We start from the raw sequence: 22,657 nt of genomic DNA, 5'->3' as shown, positions 1-22,657 counted from the left end.
TATCATGTCTCTGACAACATTTTTAGGATTACTGTTCCATCCCAAAGTAAGGCACAAAGTCAGAATAATAAAATGACTGAGCTGATTTTTAAACTTGAATTGTTTTTAGATTTTCTGGAATGATCCAAGATTAAGACAAATATTGCTCCTCTCTATAAAATAAGAGACAGGCCAGCCTGTATGGCTCAGTGGTTGAGCAAATGACCTATGAATCTGGTAGTCATGGTTCAATTCCGGATCAGGGAACATGCCGTGGTTGTGGGCGCAATCCCCAGTGTTGGGCGTACAGAAGGCAGCCCATCAATGATTCTCTCTCAGCATTGATGTTTCTCTCTCTCTCTCCCTCTTCCTCCCTCTCTGAAATCAATAAAAATATATTTTAAAAATAAATAAATAAATAAAATAAAAGACAATTTTGTTTTTTTTTTAAATTCTTTGATTTTTAATGAAAACTGAACTACTGTGACAGCTTTTTGCTTGTCTAACTTAGAAAAAATATAAATGTTTCAATAATTGTATACTACTTAGAAATATATTCAAGTTTTTGTACATTATTGTACATTATATTGTACATCATTTGTACAACAGTTATCTACACATTACATTTTATTCTAAAGATTCTACATACCAATGCCCTATGCAATCAGGGATAAAGATAGCAGATTTCAGTTTCCAAAAAAAAAATGCCCTTGAAAATTTTCAATATCTTCACTGTTAGTACATTCTTAAACTTAGAATAATCATCAACTACCACCATTTAAATTAATTATATGTTAAAACCCAAGAAAAGATTCCACCATTTACAAACAAATAATGTTTCAGAATATTTTGTCATTTAAATGATATATTAGAAATAAAAAAATCCTGAGACTCAATATGAAGGGCAGCATAAGTTATATTAACTATTAAAATTACATACAATTCTAAGAGGTTGATACTTGGCAGTCACTTTACAAATATGCTCTATTTCTTTGTAACCTTGATATGTTTTTTCTGTGACTAAATAATGATCAGTGAGTAATAGCTTAAACCTGTAACTGCAGAATGGAAACGTGGTCAAGAAATTTATGAAATTTATATAAGAACCCTGTATATGATATTCAGCATTGACTAATATAAAAAATCAGAATAATTTACCCATTAATAGTTAGAACTCTCAGCAGTTACTTTGTCAGAGCATTCCATTTGCCAGGAATGTTATGCAGTTTTGATTAGAATAGATATATTCTTTACAAATGTGTGCATTGAAACCTTTTCTTTTTATACATTGCTCTTAAGTTCCACTGGTTTTACCACTAATTTTGCTTTGATTAGAAAAAAATAAAGCCCTAGCTGGTTTGGCTCAGTGGATAGATCATCAGCCTGGGGACTGAAGGGTCCTGGGTTTGATTCCAGTCTAGGGCACATGCCCGGATTATGGGCTCATCCCCAGTGGGGGGCATGCAGATGCAGCCAATCAATGACTCTCTCTCATCATTGATGTTTCTATATCTCTCTCTCTCCCTTCCTCTGAAATCAATAAAAAATATATTTTAAAATGCAATTATTAAAACAATAGCTGTTAGAAATGTCCACTGTTTGCTATTACAATACAAATAATTTGTTCATTTTTAAGGAATTGAACCATATCTTTAAAATATATTTTACAACATGAAAATATTAATGATTGTTTTCATCCTGCATGTTTACACATAGACACTCCTCAAAGTTCAGTTTTCTAAGAATATTTTGATGAATTTATTTCAACTGCTTGCAATATATTGAAAATTATGATTCTGCAACTATTGCTTCATCAAAATGGAATGCATGATCCATGTAGCTAGATTTCACATTTTTCCAAATTCCAAATAAGAAAATAAAATAAATTTTCATATCATTCAAAATTGTTCTTCTTCCTGTATAGATCACCTTAAGATGTCAAAGAATGTACTTCTTTGAGATAATTTTGTCATGATTCTCTATACTTATCTGCATATGAAGATACTTAATATTATAAATAACTAGTTTATCATCATAAGCAAACAAAATCGAATACATGGATTCAATTGTGCTATACAACCTACTCTTATTATATAAAGTGCATACAACTCTAATTTTATATCAAAAAATATTTGCATTATAAAAATTAGCATTATAGATAACCTTCTTAAAATATCCTAAATTAATGTTATTAAGCAAATGTTTCAGCAACACTCCCATAAATAAGAAAATATCTATATTACATGCTATTTTTAAGTAAAAGTAATACTGCATGGGTAAAGGCATAATTTGAAAGACAAATAATGAACAAAATCTGTACAAAGAATAGGAAATGCATCTATACCTTCCTTTTGGTCATGGAATCCATTGAAAAATGGAATGCAATAGTGAATAAACATTTAAGGAAAGATAAACTGAAATATTGTCTCTTCTAACACTATATCCTTGGGCTATCAAGGTTATGAAGACACTCTCATATTCATATGAATGTGACAAAATTTCATATACTCCATATTATTGCATAATATGTCAGTTTTGTTTTGCTACTGGGTATTGTGCTAAAAAGTCAACTTACAGAATTCAAATCTATAAAACAAATTTGAGTCTTACTAGAAGTGACAGTCCTTAGAGAATGAGTGGCAGTTTTATACATATTCTTTCAAGTTTTCTCCTTGGCAAAATGAATAAAATAAAAGATAAAATATTACATGCAGCAAGCTGAATGAAAAATGAATTTCTAATTCAACATATTATAAATAGGTCTGATAAAAATAAAATATTATCAGGTATTTTAATTAAGCAGTTTTTAAGACATTACATGATCGCAATTAATGCTAAATAGTCTGTTTAACAGTGTAAGGTGCTGGTGAAAGGAGACAGTTTAGTTATCAAAAAACTTTGTAGCAACACAATAAATGGTGAGGTCATAGGTAGGGCTCACCCGCTTCTCAAGGGAAAACATGAACTATTTCATTCTTAGAAAAGTTTTCTGTTTATCTACTCCCTTTCAGATAGATTTTCAAAGACAGAGGAAAATGGACAAGTGAACTGAAAATCTGGCAATATAACTTAGTTGGTTCACCAATGCTCACAGCATTTTCTCAGTTACTATATGAGTTTCTGCTGTGACTGGAACAGTGTATGTTTGCACAAAGAGAAAATAGCTGAAATATAGCCAGACTATTAGTCTGAGGCCTGAAAGAAACTCAGAAATATGAGTAGATAGATCTTCATATTACACTTGAAGTCCTGTTAGGATTAGTTGAAAATAATTTTGGCCAAGGGCAGAATCATGAATTAAAGAGACTGAAACACTTTTTTTTTATCTTTTTACTGGTAAAATCACTATTCTTGCTAAATTATTTGAGGATATAATATCTATTTTCACATAAGTGAGAAAAGTAGTAATAGTAAAGTTTCTGTTTTCTCTTTCAGTGCAATCATTAAACACAACAACAACAAATACAAATTCCTGACAAGCTAAAGCTTGCATCAGTACAGCTGAATGAAAATTGCTGAAATGTTTGCAAAAACAAAAAGAAGCCATCTATGAAATAAGGAGCAGGTTCATTGATTTTATTCTAAATATAGAAATATTTGATTGCCTAAGAGGAAAGGTAATTGGCTAAGTTGACAGTATAAATAGAGAAGAATAATGACATCATCAAAACAAGTAGAGCTCATAAAATTAACTCAAATAATAGTTCTTATTAGCAACAGATGAAATGGGTTTAATGCAGGCGTCCTCAAACTATGGCCCGCGGGCCCCATGCGGGCCGCTGAAAACATTTATCCGGCCGCCGGGTGTTTTTGCCGCCGCTGCCTGTCCTGCTTAGCAGCCGACTCGTCCCGGGCCTGCAGTGCATATGTGTGGAATGTCTGAGGGACAGTGAACTGGCCCCCTGTTTAAAAAGTTTGAGGACCTCTGGTTTAATGCTCTATCACTTATGATTACATTTTTATTCATTTAATCTGTGTCTACAGCAGGGGTTCTCAAACTTTTTAAACAGGGGGCCAGTTCACTGTCCCTCAGACCATTGGAGGGCCGGACTATAGTTTAAAAAAAAAAACTATGAACAAATTCCTATGCACCCTGCACATATCTTATTTTGAAGTAAAAAAAACAAAACGGGAGCAAATACAATATTTGTATTTGCATGTGGCCCGTGGGCTGTAGTTTGAGGACCCCTGGTCTACAGTCTCATAGATATTTTGAAAACTCAGAATTTCTAAAAATGAAATAAGCAATCTTCTTCCCAGCTTGAAAATGTTTACTGAATTCTAAGTAGGCTCTGGACTTTGCATTCATTCATTCATTCATTCATTCATTCAGTAGATATCTAGTCAGCACCAATTTTGTGCCAGGCGCTGTAATAGGTCCCAGCTATCTGCAATCTCTCTCGTCACTAATTTATTCTATTCAAGTCAACCCTACATCCCATCCCTTAGAACACGTACATTAATGTGTTCATGCCTACACTATATTCAAAACCATGCATAATATCCTTATTGTTTGCAAGATATTATTCAACATTCTCAGACCAACATGCCAAAAAATCTATAATACAACTCCATATTAACTATCCACTCACTTTCAACAATAGTGCACGTTACTCTATATTTCATAATTTAGCTCTACTGACCTCTTTAATCTGAGTAGATCATGACTTTTTTTTAAAGGAATATCTGTGTAATATTAAGTTATGATCCAATTCTAAGAGTCCAGGTTTAGTTCTTTTATTTCATTGAGGACTAACATAACTGCTCAGGCCATAGTCAACACAATTTGTTTTTATCAGTCAGATGAGACTTTAATCAACTGTCGTCTGTGTAGACACTTAAGGGTTTATTAGTCATGGTAAGTCATAAACTTATAGGAAATCAGGAAAAATCAGGCAACACTTGCTGGGTACCATTAACAGGGTTATAAGCTCCTAGAAAATGCTCCATAACTATTTAAGTGATTTATCATTTACTTTAATGATATTATTATTTTTAAATAATGTACTCAATATTAAAGTCTAAACATATACAATGTATAGGCAAAATATATTTAATATTATATCTTAAGTTACTTGCATAAATTAATCATCTTTATAAATATGTATATGGTCTTTCAGAAATATCTTTGCTTAACAACTAAAAAAATATTTACATTTTTTAGTGACTTATCCCATATCCAGCTGATGGTATGCTTATTTCCAGTCATAGTAAACAGCAAAATTACACTATAAAATAATTTGGGATCTTGTACACTATTTCCTTTCCTTTCCAAAAGCCATCTCACTGGTTGACATTCTTATCTACTCTTTTTTGAAATTTTAAGAAAGATTAATAATTTGAAATATTTTATGTGGTACAGATAATCATAAAAAAGTTCATACTATTCCCACATAATGCCCTAAAACATAAACTTTCAAAATTTACTGTCTTGCTGTCTCGTTTTAATTTCTTGCATTAAACTTGAAAGTATTTCCTAAAGTTAGTTAAAGCACCTAGTTGCGGTTCATTTCCCACTGTATCTCCAGACCAACCTTGTACTCTGACAAGGCTATTCTATTTGCTATCACCCACATGAACAACTTGTTATATCTTTAACGTGATTTTTAAATCTTTGAACTCTCTGACGTTCATTTACTCAACTTGTTCTAAATGAACATTTAAAAGTGCATCTTTTGATATATAAATCAATATGCTTAGGACTTAAGACTATGATCTGTGATGGCCTGAATTCATGAATTCATGACCTAGTACTGTATTGCTTATACTTAGTAGTCACCAATACAAAAAAAAAAAAAAAAAAAATACTGTTTTTATCTTGCTTTTATAGGTTTATACATAGTTGTCTCATTTCTAAATATTAACTGTATTTACTTGAATTTTAAAGGTGAAATCTGGAAGAGTATATTTTTATAAAATTTTATTATTTGTAATTTTATTTTGCAAGAGAATAGTTGGAAAAGAGCATGTTCAAATGTGTGCAGATTCATTAGAGGGACCATTATTTGTGTTTATTCTTTTTTAAATCATTCACAAACACATTTCTGACTGGGAAATGCAGATCATAGTGCTTGGTAAGTTATCTCTGCCATCTCAGTGAGGAGTCAGACACAGACACAAATTGAGAAAAATGTGAAGTGTACATTTATGTTTTGGGAGGACATCATGAGATTTATGATATAGAGATTTGCTTAATCTGTAGCACTGAATTGACTGAAGGCATTCTTAATCTTTGAGTCACATGTAGTAACAACTTTCAACTTGTTAAATACTATTGGAATATATTTGTATTATACTCTAAATGACAGAGATTCCTTAAGGAGCAGTATTTATTTTTAGTGATATTATACTTGAGGCATTATCATATTGTTTAATAAACATTATTGATGCGTCAATAACATTTATCTTTTTCTAGAATAAAATTATTAATAGACATTTGTATTTGCCTTGCTGCTTACTTTCTAAAGATGTATAGCATGCCTGAAATTGTATTATAGTTAAATGAGGTACTCGAATCATAACCTGAATTCAAACCATCTTGTGGTAATTAAAGTACTCCTAAAAGGACACAATTTAATTATGATTTCAGTGCGATCTTGCCTTTCTGTGCATTTTTCTAACATGAAATTTCTCTGAGTTAGGAGGTGATGCCCACATACTAACTATAGCTAACAAGTGCAATGGACTAAGTGCAAACGTCGTTCTCAAGTATACCTTCCTAGAAGTGGACATATCTGCAAGTGGCCTACACACTATGTCCGGAAGTAACAACCTTGAGCCTGCAAAGCATATCTGGTACTAGGAGAAAGATGGAAAATTCTTCCTCTTCTTCTTTCTTGTTATATTTCAGAGACATTAATTCTTTTTTTTAATTTATTTATTTTTATTGCTTACAGTATTACAAAGGGTATTACATATGTGCCCCTTTTTTCCCCCCGCAGAGACATTAATTCTGATGGTAAGAACAAAATGATGATCCTGAAAGGTCTTTGACACAAATCTTTAGGAAAGCAATTGAAGAGACTGCATTCAGTACTATTAGGGAAACTGGATTCCCCGATTTCAATAATAATGTGGACCTTGTATCAAATATTTGTTTTGCTTTAACCTTATGTTAATTATCTTTAAATAAAAGCCTTTTAATTTCTCTCACAGTAATTATAAGGTATCAGTCAGTATTTTACTTCCCTCCTTTCACTAAGAGAAGATGGAGGTAGAATTTTAATCACTGCATATTTGCAAATTTCCAGATTTCTTTAGATTTACTCTGATCAAAGCCCAACATACCTCTTTTGATCATCATCAGGGAACTAAGTTTCTATGAAAACATCAAGGTGGATGCATCTTGCAAGTCAATAAGGGATTATAATAATTCTCCCAAGTGATGCTAATTCCACTGGGCATACACTCTGTAGAGTTTCTAAAGTTTGCTCATGAAATAAGTTGTTCAAACAATTTGATTGAACAAACTTCAGGGATAAAATAAAATATAAGCTTTTTAATCTTAATACTAAGGATCTTGAAATGACAGACACTTTGTGGTATGCAAAAAGTAATCTATAAGTTTCTAGCAAATAATTTATAATATAATTTACATTATAATGGAGCATATAATTAATATTGTCTAGTACTTACAATTAAGTAAGTATTAAGCTGTATTGTGAAACCTAACATATCTTTATCCAACAGCAATATTTTCAGTTGGTTGACTTTTCAAAACAGGAATCATTAAACTATTCACTCTTCTTCTGTTCTTTACATATAACCCTCTGAACTTAAATAATAGTTGAAAGTACTGCAAAAAGTTACATTTAATCAAATACACACACACACACACACACACACACACACGCACGCACACACTAGAGGTGTGATGCACGAAATTTGTTCATGGAGGGGGTCCCTCAGCCTGGCCTGAACCCTCTCCAATCCCAATCCAAGACCCCTCGGGAGATGTCCGACTGCCGGTTTAGGCCTGATCTCATAGGGAACCTGCAGGGATTGGGCCTTAACTGACAGTCAGACATCCCTCTCACAATCTGGGACAGCTGGTTCCTAACTGCTCTCCTGCCTGCCTGCCTGATAACCCCTAACCACTCTGCCTACCTGCCTGATCACTGCTAACCACCTCTGTCTGGTGGCGTGATGCCCCTAACTGCTCCCCTGCTGACCTGATTGTCCCTAACTGCTCCCCTGCCAGCCTGATCGCCCCTAAGTGTGCCCCTGCCAGCCTGATTTCCCCTAACCACCTCTGCCTGCCTGCCTGATCTCGCCCTAACTGCTTGCTCCCCTGCTCGCCTGATTGCCACTAACTGCCTCTGCTTTGGTCCCACCACCATGGCTTTGTCTGGAAGGAATTCGGATGTCCAGAAGACATCAGGTCTATCTAGCTAGCATATTACCTTTTTCATATATATATATATATAATTATTTAATGTGGTACTAACCAGATTCAGCAATTATAATCTAATTCTGGCTATTTATCCAAAGAAAATAAAAAATGAACTAAAAAAAATATCTGCACCCCAAGCTCGTTGTAGCATTATTTAAAGTAGCCAATACATGGAAGCAACCTGTGTTCATCAATAGATTTATATTTATTATTATATACATTATTCAGCTTCAAAAGAAAAAGGAACTTTGCCATTTTCAACAACATGGTTGGACTTTGAGGTCATTATGCTAAGTGAAATAAATAAGACAGATAAAGACAAATACCATATGTGGACTCTAAAAAAATCCTGAACTCATACATACAAAGAACAGATTGATGGTTGCCAAAGACAAGAGGTGGGGGTGGGTGGCCAAAACTGGTGAACATGGTCAAAGGCACAAACTTTCAGTTATAAATTAAATAAATAAATAAGTCCTGGGGAAGCGATGTGCAGCAGGGTAACTATAGTTAATGGTGCTGTGTTATATATTTGAAATATGAGAGTCCATCAAGACTCAGAGGGTAGTGTGTGGAACATAAGCATCTCCAATACATAATAATATGTATTATTGTAAATACATATAAGCATCCTCTTTCAGCAGGTACCACTCTAGGGAGAAGGAAGATTGGTTAAAGACCACTTGAGAGGGAAGAGACAGCCTTATAAATAACTTGGAACTTTCAGTTTCCCGGATTGTCGTAGTTGTGAACCATATCTTTTTTCTTAATTCTCTATATTTTCTTTTCTTTTTTAAAAAAATATATTTTATTGATTTTTTACAGAGAATAAGGGAGAGGGATAGAGAGTTAGAAACATCAATGAGAGTGAAGCATCGATCAGCTGCCTCCTGCACACCTCCTACTGGGGATGTGCCTGCAACCAAGGTAAGTGCTCCTGACCGGAATCGAACCTGGGACCCTTCAGTCTGAGGCTGACACTCTATCCACTGAGCCAAACCGGTTAGGGCAATTCTCTATATTTTCTGACTATTAAGTACTAGTGGCCTGGTGCACGAAATTCGTGCACATTAAAAGGGGATTAATCAGAGGAAATATTTTAATATTGCTATTCGCCCTTTATAATAGAAGTGTCAGAGATGAAAGAAAATTAGTAAAATGTGTATTAAAATCTTCCTTCTGTCAGAGTCTGGGGCATGCTGTGGGACCCAGAATCAAGTCCCTGCACACCTGTGGCACCTCAAAATTGTGCGAGACCCAGACCTAGCCGGCCCCACCCACATTGGGTGAGATCCAGACATGGCCAGCCCCACTCTTGTCAAGCTCTGCCAGGCAAGGGGCGCAGCCTCAGGTCCCCCATCAAGCCCCGTAGGGTGGGGGGCACAGCCTTAGCCACTCAAGCCCTACCAGGTAGGAGGCACAGCCTCAGGTCCCCCAGTGCACCCTCAGGTCCCCTAGCCTGGTGCCGGGGCGGGGGGTATGGCCTGAGGTTCCTCAGCCTGGCAACGGGGCGGGGGCATGGCCTGAGGTCACCCATCAATCCCTTCCAGGTGGGGGGCACGGCCTGAGGTCCTCCATCCTGGTGCCGGGGCGGGGGCATGGCCTGAAGTCTCCTGTCAAGCCCCACCAGGCGCGGGGCGCAGCCTCAAGTCCCTGCTGTTAAGGCTCATTACGGGAACTCAGCCTCCGCTGTGGGCACAGCCATCTTGTGTTATGGAATCCCTGTATCCGCTGTGGGCACAGATATCTTGACCATTATGGTGTGACGGTTAATTTGCATATTATCTCTTTATTAGATTAGATAATTTATTCTGCCATCAATAAGAATAGAAGTTTAAAAACCAGATGATATAACTTACAAAAATTAAATGAGTTCTCTCTTTGTAGAAATATGAGTTAAGATGAATATTTCTAACATTCAAGAGAGTGCATTTAATTAATTGATGTGATATTTATTATGTTCATACTGCTTTGGAGGCACTGTTTGAGGAACATAAACATCAATATAATTCCTTTTACAGACAAAGGTATCATAATTTACTAATAAAAAGAGATACATCTATAATAACATAACCAAAATGTTCTATTAGTAATGATAACTACTAATAGAAATATGGGCAAATTGCTATAGGAAACAGAAAGACATGCTTAGCCAAGTGTTTTTTGATAAATGAATACAACAGGGAATCTTTTTTATCCTGAATCAATAAGGATAAATGCCTGTTTCCTAGGCATGGAGAAAAGTAAAGGATATTTCAAGAAGACCCTAGGTTGAGAAGGATAAAAGGACATCTAGTAATATTCAAAGTAATTATTTTTATCAAAACCCCAAAGGCAAGGGACGTAAAGGCAAAAATAAATTAATGAGATTATATCAAACTAAAAAGTTTCTGCACAGCAAAAGAAACTGCCTACAAAACAAAACAACAACCAACTAAATGGGATATTTGCAAATAACAGCTAGTGCAAGGGGTTAATATCCAATATATATAAGAACTCAAACTCATACAGTGCCAAACAAACAAATTAAAAAATAGGCAGAAGACCTAAACAGACACTTCTCCCAAAAAAACATACAGCCAACTAACAAATAAATGAAAAGATACTCAACTTCACTAGCTATTAGGAAAATGCAAATCAAAACTACAATGAAATACCACCTCACACCTGTTAGAATGGTTACTATCAACAAGACAAGTACTACGTGTTAGAGAGGTTATAGAGAAAAAGGAACCCTCATTCACTGCTCATGGGAATGTAAACTGGGACAGCCACCAAGGAGAACAGTATGGAGGTTCCTAAAAAATTTTTAGAATGGAGTTACCATATGACCTAGTAACCCCTCTTCTGGGTATCTATCCAAAAAATGTAGAAACATTTATTTACAAAGATATATCCACTCCCAGGTTCATTGCAGCACTATTCATGGTGACTAAGACATATAAACAACTGATGTGTCCTTTGCTAGATTAATTGGATAAAGAAGAGGCGGTACATATATACAATGTGATATTACTCAGCCATAAGAAAAGATGAAATGTTGCCATTTGTGACAACATCGATAAACCTTGAGAGCATCATGCTAAGCAAAATAAGTCAGGCAAAAAAAGTTAAAAACCATATGATTTCATTAATATGCGGGGTATTAAACTGAAAGCAACACATGAGCAAACAAGAAAAACAAAGAAAAACTCATAGACACAGACACCAGTATGGTGATAACCAGAGGAAATGGGGGTGGGCTTATAAAGTGCAAAGGAGCTCAAATCTATGGTGACAAAAGATGATGTGACTTTAGGTGGTGGGCACACAATGCAATATGCAGATCATGTGACATAAAAATTTACACTTGAAATGTAATTTTATTGACCAATGTCACCCCAACAAATTTAATAAAAAGAAATAAAGTATATAAAGTAAAATTAAAAAGAAAATACACCTTGCTTAGTGAGTCTATTCTTAAAACATTTCTCTCTCTCTATCTCTTATCTCTATCTTTATCTTTCAATCTCCATTCATTTATCCATTCATCCATTCATCGAACCTTCCTCCTTATATATAAAGTCATATAATGTAACATCCTACTGAGTCATCATTTTTTTTCTCTCATTCAACACATCAGATCTACTGGACAATACTTGCAATCTGGCCTTCAAAATATATAAAGAATATATTTACTACTGCAACCCTAGGATAGGCTAGTATCATCATCACCTTGACTTTTAAATACCTCCTAACTACTATATCTGCTTCCAAACTTTCTCCTTAAGATAAATTAAAAAAATAAATAAACTACAAAAAAAAGTGAAGAATCGATACAGGTGGAGAAAGATGTCACTAGAGTTAAGCCATTATCATCGACTTCACTTCAAAAAAATGATAATGCCTAATCTAAAGGCTATTTAAAACTTTTTAAAGTATATTTACCAAAAAAAAACCTTGGTTGACATATGAAATAATGAAATAATAGCTGTTTAAGACTTTATGCAAACAGAAAACACATAAGTCTGTTCCTAGACATGGATCATAACAAAATGGTATTCTACTTTCCTAAAAAAATAAATGATCAATCAGGTGAAATGGACATGTATCATTTAAATAGATCTTTGCACTCAGGTTATGCCTGAAATGCAAAAATCTAATCAATTATATATATATATATATATATATATATATATATATATATATATATTAGCTATAATGAACATTAGCATGAAATCTAGTAGGAAAAACTTTTATCTTTTATTTTTATAAAAGATGAATATTATGAGTGACTACTGACTGAAATCAGATTTCAGGTATTCATTGTGATTAAATATTCATAACATCCTAAATTCTTACCATATATTTGCCATTTGTAATTTTTAACCACCTTTTGAAAAGATTACAGCACTTATGCTGAATTGTAGCAAATTGGGAAGTTGTTTAATGGTTTGGAAAAGTCCCACAGCTGACTGAATCGAGAATAACACACTCATTATTATTTATGACTCTATTTCCAGGTCTTCCTAGGTCAGCTTATTGAATTCACTGAATATGCTACTTTTCCAGTTCGGCAAAGCCAATTTTGCAGGCTACTTTGTCGTAGACATTTTCATAGAAATGGAAGAAAGCCAATTTTGTAAATATAAACACATCTAGAACACCTATAATTTAGGATAATTTACTCTAAATGAACATCCATTGTTTAAAACCTTGACAATCGAGAATTCCAAAACTTTAAAAACTGGAACCACCCAGAACAGTGTTTCCCTAGTGTGTTCTGTAGGTAATTCTTTCCATGAGATTTTAATAGCCATTGCTTAACATAAGGGCTCTTCAGAAAATCCAGGGATTTCACAAGTTCAAATTAAGTGAGTCTCTTTATTAGGAGATTTGATACTGTTGTAATTAACCTAGTTATTAATAACAGGGAAGTACCAAAGGGAAGGACAAATATTATAGGCATGTTATTTGGACAGCTTTGTCAGGCAGCTACAACTTTACACTCCCCAGGGATCCAGCAAAGGGAAGATAAATGCATGCCTAATAAAGTTGGAGTGACATAGGGAAGGTACTTTTCTGTCAGTCACACTTGGAAATAGGTCATTGGCCAGAATGGGTGTGGCCACTGCAAGGCTGAAAAATCTGGGATATTTGATCTCTTACATAAAGGAATTTGCTCTCATGCTTTTGTTGCTTTCGGTGTGTTGTGCCTAACTCCTGACTTGTGGGCTCTCTCACTCCTGCTTCCTGGCATTCTCCCAAATGGCCCACAGCCATGTGAACTTCACACAAAATGGATTAATGGATGCTGAACTGGACCAGGCTGCAACATGGTACTGGAACTCTGGACATTGGCTTTGCTTTTCGCTTTACTGAAACACCAGCTACACTTCTATGACTGGAATGGGACTTTGGAAACCCAGGGCTGTGATTCCACACTAATAAAAATCACTCATCCTCCCGTGTGAGTCTCAGAAAACTGTTTTTCTTGAGATATCATAAGGATCCCACCCCCAGCCTCCATTAGGGAAGAGGGTACTCTAATTTCTCCAATAACAATTTGAGAGACTTTATCTTGACAATCTGCCCTCTGAAATTTCAAAAGGTGGATATAAAAAATGAGTTTATAAACGTATTTTTACATGAAAGAGTTTTGTGATGAATACCTATACATAATATCTGTCCAGGGACTTAGGATTGGGGAATGTTAATCTAGAGCACATCATTGAAAGTATTTCAGAGACGAAATATAGATATAAGAAGGCTTAATAATACAAACCACACCATGTTGTAGTAATGAACAATTTTAGCATCAACATTTGTCACTTTATCCTGTGGAAAATATGGAATGTTTGAGCTTTAAAGTTCATAAATTTAATTCTTATACATATGTTTAATGTGTATTTAATGTACACATGTATTGAATAATATAACTCTAGACTGCCTGAGTTGTTTAAAAAAATAAATAAGTAAACCAGGGAATTGTTAAGGATTTAAATTTTGCAGAAATACCTAAATAGGAATATATAACTTTAGGAACACCATTGTATTAAAACACAGGTGGAAATAAAAATATATTAAACAGTAATCAAAGGGGAGGAGTCTGGGGGGGGGCATGAATAAAAAAAAGGTAAAGTGATTAAGCAATAAAACCCAAACTCATAGACACAGACAACAGTATGGTGATTACAAGAGGAAAATAGGGGTGGGGGGAAGTAGAAGAGGGGAAAAATAGTGATGGAAAGAGACTTGACTTTGGGTTGTGAACACCCAATATACAGATGATATATTTTAGAAATGTACACTTGAAGCCTATATAATTTTGACAAATGTCACCCCAATACATTCAAATAAAATTTAAAAATAATTTAAAGTCTCCTTAAGATAGTCTAGCAAACTATTTTATGTGAAATAAAATTTAATTATTTCTATTCAATAACATTAATTATTTTAGGAGGAGGAGAGTTTGCCATCCCAAAAGATATCTCTTTAGGGTAGTGATTATTTTAAACTGGTCATTGTTAAGAAACAAAAGACTCAGGATAAACCTTAGACCTTCCTCCTGCCTCAAAGGAATTTAGGTGAAGGACCTGCTCCATGAAGGGAGAGATCACAAGTACTAGAGTTTAAAATGAAATAGTGTGTGATAGAGAGAGAAAGAAATCTAGCAAGGCTTCTTTGATCAAAGTCCTCTCTGTGTCTCATTGTTAAAGATGGTCGGCAAACATTTACTCACTAAACATTAGCTTTTCTATTTCTGTGTGAATTGACTTCCTGCTCTTTAAAGTCCCAAACCACAACCTCCCTTCTCCTTAGCTCAAGATGGCCTATAAGACTTAACCACCTATTTGGTCCTGCGTCTCGCATTCTTATGGAACCCCCGTGTGTACATACATATTAAACTTGGTTATTTTTCTCCTGCTAATATGTCTCATGTAAATTTGATTATTAGTCCAGCCAGAAAAACTTATAAAGGTAGGAGCAAAAGGTATTTTCCCATCCCTACACTTAAAATATAGATTTACTAGTCATGAATGCCATAGTATAATACACAAGTATTTTTAAATAAATCATAAAAATATTACCTTTTCATTTATCCTCTTCCATTTTTTACTTTCTGCTGTCATTAATAAACTCTCATACACTCAAAATCCTGATTTTTTTTTTTAAAGTTAGTTATTGTAACCTCTTATCACACCATGACTGTAAGAAAACATATATGTAGCCATGTCAAAGAAACTACACAATGAAAGAATTCAATGATAGAATATCACTTATATAATTTTTATTTTTAAATTTATTTTCAACATGGTATTTTTAAAAATGTTCTTTAGAAGAAAAATATTTTGATTTAAAATTGATAATTAAATTTGGTTCTTTAAAAATCAATTTATCCCATCTCCGCGCGGCAGCCGGCCCTGCGGCCGCACGTGCACAAGCAGCCGGAGAAGACGACCCGCGTGCGGACGGTGCTCAACGAGAAGCAGCTGCACACGCTGCGGACCTGCTACGCCGCCAACCCGCGGCCCGACGCGCTCATGAAGGAGCAGCTGGTGGAGATGACCGGCCTGAGCCCGCGCGTGATCCGGGTCTGGTTCCAGAACAAGCGCTGCAAGGACAAGAAGCGCAGCATCATGATGAAGCAGCTGCAGCAGCAGCAGCCCAATGACAAGACCAACATCCAGGGGATGACAGGAACTCCCATGGTGGCCGCCAGTCCCGAGAGGCACGACGGTGGCTTGCAGGCCAACCCCGTGGAGGTGCAGAGTTACCAGCCACCGTGGAAAGTACTGAGCGACTTCGCTTTGCAGAGTGACATAGATCAGCCTGCTTTTCAGCAACTGGTCAATTTCTCCGAGGGAGGACCGGGCTCGAACTCCACCGGCAGCGAAGTGGCCTCCATGTCCTCGCAGCTCCCGGACACCCCCAACAGCATGGTGGCCAGCCCCATCGAGGCCTGAGAACACTCACGCAGATGCATTTTTTTCCCTGTTGGAGACAGTGGGCGCCCATCCCGTTGAACTCCGAAACACGAGTATTTAACGACCCAGTCCATGGAAACTGAATTGAGGAAATGAATGCTCCATGAAATGCACGAAGTCTGTTTTAATGACAAGGTAATATGGTAGCAACACTGTGAAGACAATCATGGGATTTTACTAGAATGAAAACAAACAACAAAGCAAAACCCGAACCCAACACTCACTATCCAGTGACCTTAGGAGGACTGAGGAAAAAAAAAAAGACGTTTTTAAAACGTAGAGGATTTATATTCAAGGATCTCAAAAAAAAAAAAAAAAAAAGCGCGCTTTCATTTCACTGCCCATCTAGAGAGAAGCAGATGTAGCGATGTTTCTAGTCCGCCCGGCTCTGAATGGTGCTGTTTCTATGTTGGTCCCCGGCTTTGCCAAACAGGAGCCGCAGGCGGAGCGGCTGAAAGGCCCTTTCAGGAGAGGGCGCTGGTCCGCGAGGTTTCCAGTTGACTTAACAAGGGGTTAATTGAAAGCCTGGGTTTCTTAGCATGTCCCTTTATTTTTTTTCCTTTGGCCCCTTCTCCCCCGCCTCCTCTTTTTTTGAGATCCATCCTCTATCAAGAAGTCTGAAGCGACTTTAAAGGTTTTTGAATCCAGATTTAAAAACCGACTTATAAAGCATTGCAACAAGGTTACCTCTATTTTGCCACAAGCGTCTCGGGATTGTGTTTGACTCTCCTGTCTGTCCAAGAACTTTCCCCCCAAAGATGTGTATAGTTATCGGTTAAAATGACTGTTTCTCTCTCTCTCTCTCTCTCTCTCTCTCTCTCTCTCTCTCTCTCTCTCTCTCTCTCTCTCGAAATAAAGAGGAAAAGAAAAAGGAAACTTTTTTTTGTTTGCTCTTGCATTGCAAAAGAATTATAAAGTAATTTATTATTTATTGTCGGAAGACTTGCCACTTTTCATGTCATTTGACATTATTTTTTTGTTTGCTGAAGTAAAAAAAAGAAAGAAGACAAAGGTTGTACCATGGTCTTTGAATTATATGTCGACTTCTATGTGTTTTGTCATTTTTTTTTCCTTAAATATGTGAAAATCAAAGCGCCATATGTAGGATTATATCTTCAGGACTATTTCACTAATAAACGTTTGGCATAGATAAATTAAAAAAAAAAAAAAAAAAAAAATTTATCGCCGAAACCGGTTTGGCTCAGTGGATGGAGCGTTGGCCTGCGGACTGAAGGGTCCCGGGTTCGATTCCGGTCAGGGGCATGTACCTGTGTTGCGGGCACATCCCCAGTAGGTGTGCAGGAGGCAGCTGATCGATGTTTCTCTCTCATCGATGTTTCTAGCTCTCTATCTCTCTCCCTTCCTCTCTGTAAAAAATCAATAAAAATATATTAAAAAAAAATCAATTTATCAAATTATTATTCCATGCCAAAGAAAAATACATTTTCTTTAGTGAAAAGGAAGGGATACTTAGAAGTATTCTTGAGATATTTTAAAGTATCACAGTATCACTTTTAGATTAGAGTTCTATAATTCATTTAGAGTCAAAGAAAAAAGAGCAGGGGTAATAATAATAATAATATGAAAACTAATAGGGTTTTGATCATCTAAATGCAAATACCTTTTGAAAAAGTTAATATTTTGCAATACTATTCTATTTAACCCCTTTTCTACAATACCTGACTTTGGGTAAATTAAGTCTCCATTTACTTATGTGTAAACTAAGTATCCATAATACAAAAATAGGTATGTAATGAAACATTTGATGAGATAAGATGCATAAAGAACTGAGCACTATATCACCATATTTTACTGATAGTAAATCATAAAATAGGCATTATGATTATTGGAAATGTTAACAGACATACATAGATATTGAAGTATGGTAACAACCATCTATAGTTTAACCCTGCTGTTTGGCTTATGTACCTATTTGCTTTGTTTAACAATGGACAGGTTATTTTGATTTTCTGAATTATATAAATCATCCCATTCGATTAAATGCCTTATTAATTGTAATGTGAATATCCCATGGGTTGGGGTCATACTGGTCTTAGAGAGCACATTCTTCTGTACCTGGGAAACAGGACAGCTCAATTATCCTAAATTGTTTTAATGGCCACAGATAATGCGTTCCAGCTGACTCAGTGGTCCCGAGACCAGGACAGCGCAATTACTCTAAATTGCCTCGATGGCTCTAGATCAGCCCTGGGCAAACTATGGCCCACGGGCCGGGACCAGCCCGTTTGAAATTAATAAAATTAAAAAAAAAAAAAAAGACTGTACCCTTTTATGTAATGATGTTTACTTTGAATTTATATTATTTCCCAGAAACACTCCATCCATGCTTTTGTTCTGGCCCTCTGGTCCAGTTTAAGAACCCACTGTGGCCCTTGAGTCAAAAAGTTTGCCCATCCCTGCTCTAGATAATGAATTCGTGACAACTCAGTGGTCTCGAGACCCGAGGGCTCTAGATAATGTGTTTCTATCAACTCAGCGATCCGGAGACCCAAAACTGTAATTTAGATAACATGCCTAAGTTTAACCCAGGTTACCCAAGGGCTCTAGATAATGTGTTTATAACATGCTGTTTCTGCTTCTGTAAACTGCTTTTTTGCAAACTAGGTTCCTCATTCCAGGCCTGAGGGCTCTAGATAATGTATTTCTGTCAATTCAGTGACCCCGAGACCCAAAACTATAATTAACATGCTTAATTCTGCTTCTGTAATCTGCTTTTTGCGAGCCAGGTTCCTCATTCCAAACCCTGGGATGTAATCAATACCTTTGTGATGCCGAAACCGGTTTGGCTCGGTGGATAGAGCGTCGGCCTGCGGACTGAAAGGTCCCAGGTTCGATTCCGGTCAAGGGCATGTACCTTGGTTTCGGGCACATGTCCAGTGGGGAGTGTGCAGGAGGCAGCTGGTCGATGTTTCTCTCTCATCGATGTTTCTAACTCTCTATCTCTCTCCTTTCCTCTCCGTAAAAACTCAATAAAATATATTTAAAAAAAAAAAAGTATTCATTTAGAAAAAAAAAAAAAAAAAAAAAAAAAAAAAAATACCTTTGTGATTTTTTGCCTATATAACCTTGGAGCTGCAACCATCTTGTTACTATGAGATTTGGGGACTGGCCCCTCATAGTCCTGGATTGCAATAAATGTGACTCTTTAATTCGATTTCTTGAGGCATCCTTCTGTGATTTGTGGGGTGCATTACAACAATATATACTGTAAAAGTACAATTTTAACATGGTGATATAAAGGTGTAAATATCAATTTTCATTAATAATGCAATAAAATACATTTAAAGATAGTAATTATGAAGAGAAATATAGATGTAGCTACATATTTATTAAGATGATGGTTATAATGAACATTGAGTCAATACATAACATGTATGTGATTATGAATCTCAAGAAAAATTTTATAGGTAACTAATATTGCTCATTTGTTCAGAAAAAAGAACTAATTTTAATAAAATTAGGCTTTGTGGTTTAAATTATCTAGATTCCTACTTGAGATATAACCTGAAAAACTGAGCTTCTCAGCATCTGTGTTATCACTTCTGCTGTGGGTGTCATAATGACAGTTTATACTTCAACATGGGATAAATGCCCAGACATGAGTCAAAAGATACATTTATTTTGCATGAAAGCTTATTATCAGTGGTGGGGGAAAAATTGTTTGAGTTTGGCTTCCAAAATTTAATTTTACATGTATCAGTGAATTTTTCACTTAAAAATATTACCTAAAATAGTTTGCTTCAATTCTCAGAATCTCAATTTCTACCTGCAAAACATTATGGCAATTATGGAAAAACAAATTCTATGCTGATCACAATTGACCTGATAATGAAGCAAATAGTGGGTAGGAAATGACTTCAAATTAACAAAGGTAAAAATATTCACACTGTTATCTCATATATCATGAGAAAAGTAATGTATCCACTTAATAAATTATACTTGATGAAATCAATGACAGAATAGTGTTGTGCCCAGATTTCATGATTCCCAAGAACCCACAGGGAGCCAGCAAGTCTGATGCAAAAGCAAAGAGTCATTCATTTCAAACCTAGGTTTGGCTCCCCTGCCACACTCACCGATGCAACGGTAAGCTCCAGTGGCCGAGAGAGAAAAAACTCTGTGTGGAGAGAGGTTTTATAGGGGTTTGGGGTAAGGGGAGGAGAAAGGACTGTGGGCCCTGCCGATTGGCCAGGCGGGAGTACACAGGATGTGGTCATAGTGATGGCGTGCACTTCCCTTGACTATCTTCCGGGAAGAAGCTTGCTGAGCACATGGCCAAGTTAAGATGAAGGGCATAGCCCTTACCCTGGGGCAAGGTGGAGGGCGTAGCCCTTACCCTGGGGCAAGGTGGAGGGCGTAGTCCTCGCCCTTTCAATAGCAAAAGTTTGTTATAATAGCAAAATCTGAAGTTTTTTTCATTAACTTAAAACTGATCATATAGAAAGTAAATTTCTTTCAATTCATCAGGAGTATTGAATGGAAAAGCTTGATGTATATGTGGGAAATAGTAAATTGGTATGTGCGCCATTTTCTTTGCAGTTACAGTATGAAACAGCACAGGACTCAGCACCAATAAGATTATTCTAGAAAAATTTTTCTTCCTATTTTGAAAAAAATGCTCCAATAAATTTTGAATGTTTATGGAAAATAATAAACAAGTATTTATAATTTTTTGCATTAGCAGTGTACCATTTGTTACTTATTAAATATTATTAAATTAACAACTTTATGAATTGGGGTGACCTATAACTTTTTTCCATTATATTTGAATGGGAAAGAGTGTATGTGCCTGATTCTCTGAATAGCTCTTCTCTAGGGGGTATTTGTTTTCCATTTTCTGATTCATTAATATAATTGTGAATTGATTTGACTGATAATACTGTTTGATTTGACTGATAATCTTGGTAATTAAAATCTCAGTAGTTGTTGTTTCAATACATGTGTGATAAAATTCAATTCACTTAAGGTTCCTTCACATAGTTCATAGTTTGTTTCTTTGCCTCTTAGGAACGTTTTAAATTATAGAAGTTAAGAAAATCATTTTAAAGCTTATTTTTTAAGTTGTAACATTTTTGGCCATTTAAAAGTTGTGAAAGATAATTTTGAAAAAAAAAAATGACTACAATGGAAGAGATCTATATTTCACTAAAATCAATTTATAATTGAGCAAAAAGAGACTTATTTATTTTTTATTGTTGTTTGTTTTTCTTATTATATTTTGAATAAATGAAAGGATTATGAGAAGTTTGAGACAACATGATTGTTTTTTACATAGGGAGGTGTACATTTCTTAATTCTCTATAAAATCATCTATGTCCATAATTTTTTTAAAATATATTTTATTGATTTTTTAAAGAGAGGAAGGGAGAGAGATAGAGAGTTAGAAACATCGATGAGAGAGAAACATCGATCAGCTGCCTCCTGCGCATCTCCTACTGGGGATGTGCCCACAACCCAGGTACATGCCCTTGACCAGAATCGAACCTGGGACCTTTCAGTCTGCAGGCCGACGCTCTATCCACTGAGCCAAACCGGTTTTGGCTATGTCCATAATTTTGAACAGGGATCAACATTTAGAAAATTAAAACCTATTTTTATTCATACAGTGTTAGTGTCAGAAGGAATATTTCCATCTTCTCATAGCCCTGATGTGGAAATTGAGATCCAATGAAATTAAGTAACCTATCCAGATCAAACACTAAATTAATTTAATAATCAAACACTAAATTAATTTATAAGAATCCAAATAAACTCACACACCATTGCATCTGCTAACCTACCAATTTCTGCTCACATATATTTTTACTTTTTACCTGTTGACATAGAAAATTTTCAAATCTCTTTTTTATAGCAGTCTATCCATTGTGCATAAAATTTTACATATGCTAGTACTTCCAAAGAAAATATTCCAATCATTTTTTCTTATATCATCAAATTTTCTAGATTATACCTGAGTATATACAAACATGTTTGACTCTGCTCCCCCAGTTTGGCTTTTATCAATTTATTAACTCTCAGCTCCAGAATCATCCATTTTGACTCTGTGAAAATGGACCCAAGCCCTTTAAATTTTTTTTTTTTTTTCTTTACCAGCTGGCACTATGGTAAACTTTGTAGAGGGCTCTGGATAGACACTGTGGGAGGAAAAAGTTTGCTTTCCATTTTCTCATGTTTGCTTGACTTATCTTGTCAAAGTCACCTATGACCTTTATGTTGTGGAATAAAAAAAATCAATTATTGGGCATCATTCTATTCGACCTCTCGGCAGCATTTGGTATAGCTGATCACTCACTCTTCT

At 35.5% G+C, this 22,657-nt stretch overlaps 2 protein-coding genes across 2 annotated transcripts in view; one reads left to right on the top strand and one right to left on the bottom strand.

The window, feature by feature from the left end:
* Positions 1-22,657, bottom strand: part of KLHL1 (kelch like family member 1) — a 379,658-nt gene that overhangs the window by 100,270 nt on the left and 256,731 nt on the right. The gene's annotated exons all lie outside the window — the stretch shown is intronic.
* Positions 15,748-16,659, top strand: LOC118649650 (insulin gene enhancer protein ISL-1-like; the record flags this gene model as incomplete). Its single annotated transcript, XM_036296969.1, has 1 exon — positions 15,748-16,659. A coding segment is annotated over one exon (570 nt), but the record flags the coding sequence as incomplete, so codon positions are not given.

This window comes from Myotis myotis, unplaced genomic scaffold (genome assembly GCF_014108235.1).
Source record: "Myotis myotis isolate mMyoMyo1 unplaced genomic scaffold, mMyoMyo1.p scaffold_m19_p_3, whole genome shotgun sequence".
In the NCBI taxonomy this organism is placed as follows: Eukaryota; Metazoa; Chordata; class Mammalia; order Chiroptera; family Vespertilionidae; genus Myotis; species Myotis myotis.
Note: the sequence above shows the minus strand (reverse complement) of the source record. Positions and strands in the feature narration are given on the sequence as shown.